A 6,000-nucleotide genomic window follows, 5' to 3' on the forward strand; every position below is an offset into this window, starting at 1 on the left:
ATGGAACTGGAGACCATTACTCTAAGTGAAGTAACTCAGGAATGGAAAACCAAACATATGTTCTCACTCATAAGTGGGCGCTGAGCTATGAGGACACAAAGGTATAAGAATGATACAATGGACTTTGGGGACTCGGAGAAAAGGGTGGGAGGGGAGTGAGGGATAAAGGACTATACATTGGGTACAGTGTACACTGCTCAGGTGATGGGTGCACCAAAATCTCAGAAATCACTGCCAAACTTATTCATGTAACCAAAGACAACCTGTTCCCCAAAAACTTATTGAAATGTTAAAAAAAGAGGCCGGGCGCGGTGGCTCACACCTGTAATCTCAGCACTTTGGGAGGCCGAGACGGGCGGATCACGAGGTCAGGAGATTGAGACCATCCTGGCTAACACCGTGAAACACCGTCTCTACTAAAAAAATACAAAAAAAAAAAACTAGCCGGGCGAGGTGGCGGGTGCCTGTAGTCCCAGCTACTCTGGAGGCTGAGGCAGGAGAATGGCGTGAACCCGGGAGGAGGAGCTTGCAGTGAGCTGAGATCCAGCCACTGCACTCCAGCCTGGGAGACAGAGCAAGACTCCGTCTCAAAAAAAAAAAAAAAAGAAATGTTAAAAAAAGGAAAAAAAAAACCAGTGACTAATGCATTTAAATAAAAGACACAAAGAATGACAAGTGCTTATAAAACACAAAGCTTTTCTTCCCCGAGACACAAGATGCATCCTCACATGAAATGTAACTGGCTATGAACCTTATCCCAAGTAAATGGAAACATAATAAAGGGTATAATCCTATAGGAGGATAAAATGTAATGGCATGTTTACCAAAGGGCAGTCTTATTCTCAATAATAAGCATACTCAGCCAATAATATGCAGCGATTTAAATATAAATAACTAACTGTATAATAAACAGTTCAAGTAAATAAGATGATTCCAGTTCTCTGCATGCAACTGGCTTTTTGCCATACTACCACCAGCAAATCCCAAATAACAAAGTATTTTTTTAAGTTTTCTCAGAACCTGCTAAAGGAAACTATCAAGAAATGGAAATTCAGAGAACAGATCATTCAACAACTTACAAAACTAAATATCTTCATTAGTATAGTGACGAGTAAAAAAAGAAAAGGACTAACATTTAATTCCTTTCACCACAAAAGGATATTAAAATTATTTGAAGATATTTGAAAACAGTATATTAATACGGAAAATAACAAAATAGCTGTCTGAAAAACCTCTGAAAAAAGTAGCTAAAATGGTAAGTCTCACAATCATCATTGACAGAAGTGACCACTTACTATTTTTTATTTGCTAGGCACTAATGTGAAGCATTTTACATGCATTATCTCATTTCATATTATGAAACATCATCTCTGCTTTACATACATAAAAATTATGATTCTTATGGTTAAGTTACTTGCTCTGGGTCTCAGAGCTAATAAATGGAGGTGGAACTTAAATTCAGTTTTGTGTGAATCCAAAAGCACTGCTCTTATCCATTATACCAGTGCTTCCCAACCTTTGTCACATGATGGCACATATTAAAAATATTTGTAAGGCTCACTGGGGTGCGCTGAAAGAGCTTGGTGAAAAAAAATTTTCTTGCTTCTCCTGGGGTCAAAACAAAACAAAACAAAACCCACACACACAAAATTTCTTTTTATTATGAAATTATGGCATAAAAAATACAAAGTATTACAGATGATATTAAATATAAAATTGGTATAAATTTAGTATTTATACCAAATACAATTTTTTCAAATTACCAAATTCATGGTAGGGTAGGCACAGTGGCTCACACTGGTATCCCAACAGTTTGGGAGGCTGAGATGGGAGAATCATATGAGGCCAAGCATTTGAGATCAGCCTGGGCAACATAATGAGATCCCCATCTCTACCTTTTTAAATAGTAAATAACCAAATTACCAAATTCAGGAATTTTAAAGAGGAAATCAAACCAAAGACGTTCAAATGTAATTTCAACTGCTGTAAAAGTTTGAACTTCTAAAAATGATTTAAAATTTCAATGCTATAAAAAATTTGTAAACAGCACACCTATATGCCATCCTAAGCACTGGAACATTGGTTGGGAAGCTTTGCATAGTATTTTTTCAACAGAATGTCATAATTAAACACTAATTTGATATACCTACCAAGATCTTTCCAAGAACACTTTCTTTTTTCTTTTGAGACAAAGTCTCACTTTGTCGCCCAGGCTAGAGAACAGTGGTGCCATCTCTGCTCACTGCAACTTCTGCCTCCCAGGTTCAAGCGATTCTCCTGCCTCAGCCTCCCAAGTAGCTGGGACTACAGATGCACACCACCATGCCCGGCTAATTTTTGTACTTTTAGTAGAGATGGTGTTTCGCCATATTGGCCAGGTTGGTCTCGAACTCCTAACCTCAGGTGATTCTACCAGCCTCAGCCTCCCAAAGTGATGGGATTACAGGAATGAGTTACCATGCCCAGCCCTTCCCAAGAACATCTAAAGGAAATTCAAACCAAAGGTTATCAAAGGAAGAATTACAATACTGAAGTGTCTGTTAATAATCTGGCCCACACTAGCTTCTTAATTTGGTATAATTTCCATAATACCTACAATCTGTAACATTGATTTTGACTTAATAAGAATAGCTAATCTTCATGAAGCTAGTACTATGTGCCAAGCTGTGTTCTGCTTTACATCATTATCATATTTAATCCTCACAGCAATCCTAGAAGTAGCTCTATTTTCTCCATTTTAAAGATAAGAAAACTGAGGCCAAGAGAAATTAACTTTCCCAAGGCTATAACTAGCAAATGGGAATTAGGATTTGAAGCAGTCTGACTTCAGGACCCATGCTATTAATCACCATGTTAAACTATACCCCCATAAGAAAATATATCATGTGCCAGGAGACACAAGGGTAAGTAGATAGATCTCAACTTAAACTAAGTTCCATAGTGATAAAGTAAAAACGACTTGCATCTACAGCAAAGGAGATATTATTCAGGAAAAAGAAAACTGTATACTGTTTTGGGTACATTTTGCTTACAGAAATAGCATAGAAGATAATTTTAATTTTCTATGTGTGTTATGATATGGCTCAAGCAAGAACATATGTTTCTGCAAACTATTTGAATTTCTGGATTTAACTTGCTCAAGAATATTAAAAAAAAAATCTTACTTAAAAAAGAATGAAGATAAAAATTGAGAGCAAATATGTTTAGTACTTTGATTTTTACTCACTGCTTACTCAGTTCCCTAAGTCATCAAGTGTCTAATTTTGCTTTTAATTAAATGCACTCTTTGTAAAATCCTGAATAAAAATTCTTCTAGACATATGGACAAGTTCCGCCTGTCCAAATTGTGCCTGCCTAATCCTGCCTTTTGGAAGAAAGTCTCAAAAGTTTCCAACTACCTTACAATAAGCTGATGTCCTGAGGGTATCTCTGTTGGTCAGTGTAAATCAAATCACTCATAGAAGATGAGAATACATCTTTAATTTCATAACCAATAAATCAATAAAGAAAATGTTGGCCAGGCGCGGTGGCTCACGCCTGTAATCCCAGCACTTTGGGAGGCTGAGGCAGGCGGATCACGAGGTCAGGAGATCGAGGCCATCCTGGCTAACACGGTGAAACCCCGTCTCTATTAAAAACACAAAAAATTAGCCGGGCGTGGTGGCAAGTGCCTGTAGTCCCAGCTACTCAGGAAGCTGAGGCAGGAGAACGGCGTGAACCCGGGAAGCAGAGCAGTCTCAAAAAAAAAAAAAAAAAAAGTGAATGCCCTAAATATTATAGTTTATATCAAATTTCTCAAAGGCCCCAAGGACCAATGTTCAACATTTGCTGGCTCAGGCTGGTTAACAGTAAATATTTAAGGAGCACCTACTATGTACCAGGGACCATGCTTATCTACCTGTTATACAGACAGTGGCAGTCTAGAACAATTTGAACTTGCATCTTCTGAAAGTTCAAGTATACAAACCGGAAGCTTAAGCTCCAATACATAACTTTCCCTTTATAGTATATCCAAAAAAGCTATTACCAGAGCTTCTGCAATCTACAACCAACCAAATACGTTAAGAAGAGACTACCGGGGCACTTAGCATGTCCTAGAGTACAAAATTAGTCTTGGGTTACAATGGTACATTCTGTTCTCTGGAGCTTTATACCACGAAAATTTAGCACTTCCCCTAAAGTGACTCCTTTTCCTCAAAAATCAATTGTTTTAAAAAGTAAATTTCTATTGCTTACAGAAACCCCTACTCCTACTTATTCATCTCTAATGGAAATACTACCCTAGAAAATACTAATAATGAAATGTGGCTTGATTTATTAGTAAGCTAATGCGAGGATTCTTTGTGTGATTTACTGAGCCTCTCAAAAATTTTAAAACTCATGTTGAGTAAAACACATCCGACTGCACAAAAAAAGCCACTTAAAACGACTATCAGATAATATAAACAGTAATTCCTGAAGTCAATGGTTTTGCTTTGAAGAGGCCAAAATGGATACAACAGCCACCAGAAGTCTACCATAGTCTTTACAGTAAATATGTCCAACTCTGTAACTTATCCTAAGGTAACTATTCCAACTGCACATCATCTATAGCAACTGTTCAGCACTTTCCAATGTGTAATCTCTTGTTCACTATATCTTCTGCTACAAACCTCAAACAAATCATTCTTTAAATTTCTTCAGCTCACACCATTTCCGATCCTTTTATAAAAACAGAAGGCGTTATAAAACCTTGAAAATAAAAATGATAGAAAGCGGTGGAAAGGTAGAGATGGCCTCTGCACCCAAGCTCTTTTCCTTTATACTTGATAATTTGTCATTTATCTCATCTACCTACCTTCATGTTCCTGGATAATCCAGGGTTCCTCCAACAGTTCAAAAGGCTCTCTCATTAACAAATGTCAACGTCCTTATGTGACCATTCTGTTCCAGTCTCTATACCATCCATTCAAGCCTCCTAGCTTTATCCTGCCAAAGAACCACGACGCTCCAATCTCACAAACCATTACCAACACGCTCCAATCCAATGTAAAACCTTCCCGAGTATCAACTCTTCCTTTATGAGCTTTTCCCATATTTCTACTCCCTCAATATCCTACCTGCCCATACTCCCAAGTCTCTCTGCTAAACGCAATTCCAGCCCGGAGTCACACCCTCTACAGCCTAATTCCCGCAACCCCAAAACCCCACCCCCCTCATCACGCCCTCTGGGGCCTCAGCTATGAACCCCAACAGCCCGCCCCAAACTCGGCACGCCCTCCAGATCCCTTTAGAGTCCTTTTCGTCGGCCCGACTAGACCCCGTTCAGGCCTTCCAAGCGCCTAGGCTCTCCCGACCACCACTCAGTCCCCGCCTCCAGCCCCTCACCGAGTAGCAGCAGCTTCACTTCTTTGGCCGCTTTTTCCCCGTCCTCCCGTAAGTTGCGGTCGATCATCTTGCTTCGCTCCACTGCCGCCTTGTCTTCGGCGCTCAACGTGCAGCCCATGGCGGCGGCGGAAGAGGGGACACCTGCCCGGGCTCACTCACACACCGCGGGAACTGCGGCTCGGCAGGTTAACGCAGCGTCTACTGCTGGGCGGCGGCCCTCTCCGTCAGCTCCCTTAGCGCCCTGAAGAACCGGATATCCGGCGTTTACGACACTTCCGGCGACGCCCCGCAACCTTCACTGTTTAAACCGCTCTCCTCGGGGAGAGGAGTTGAGACCGAAAGCGGAAGTCACGGGGACCTGGCGGCTAGGTTGGGCGGCGGATCTACAGTTTCGAGGTTCTGTCAAGTTCGCTGCCCGCCGCCCAACTTGAAGCCTCATTTACCTTTCGGCTACCTGATTTGGATAAATGGAGAAAAACCGGGGCCTCCAACAAATAATGCCCTCCCGCGTTCAAAATGCCAGTTTTGGGGCGGAGATGTCTAAATTAAAGCCTACATCCCGCGCGGGAATTTCTGCTGATAATTTCTCTGCTGTTAGAAAACTCCTTTGATCTCTTGCTCTGGAGACTCGGG

The 6,000-nt window shown here is 40.8% G+C and overlaps 1 protein-coding gene across 1 annotated transcript in view; it reads right to left on the minus strand.

Moving 5' to 3' along the window:
• GNAI3 (guanine nucleotide binding protein (G protein), alpha inhibiting activity polypeptide 3) overlaps positions 1-5,698 on the minus strand; it is a 46,670-nt gene extending 40,972 nt beyond the window's left edge. Inside the window, exon 1 of the mRNA XM_011968697.1 lies at positions 5,368-5,698. Within this exon, the coding sequence (XP_011824087.1) occupies positions 5,368-5,485 (118 nt within the window). The 5' untranslated portion in view covers positions 5,486-5,698. The remainder of the gene's footprint in view (positions 1-5,367) is intronic.
• Between the last annotated feature and the right edge of the window lie 302 nt (positions 5,699-6,000).

This window comes from Mandrillus leucophaeus, unplaced genomic scaffold (genome assembly GCF_000951045.1).
Source record: "Mandrillus leucophaeus isolate KB7577 unplaced genomic scaffold, Mleu.le_1.0 Scaffold857, whole genome shotgun sequence".
Lineage (NCBI taxonomy): Eukaryota > Metazoa > Chordata > Mammalia > Primates > Cercopithecidae > Mandrillus > Mandrillus leucophaeus.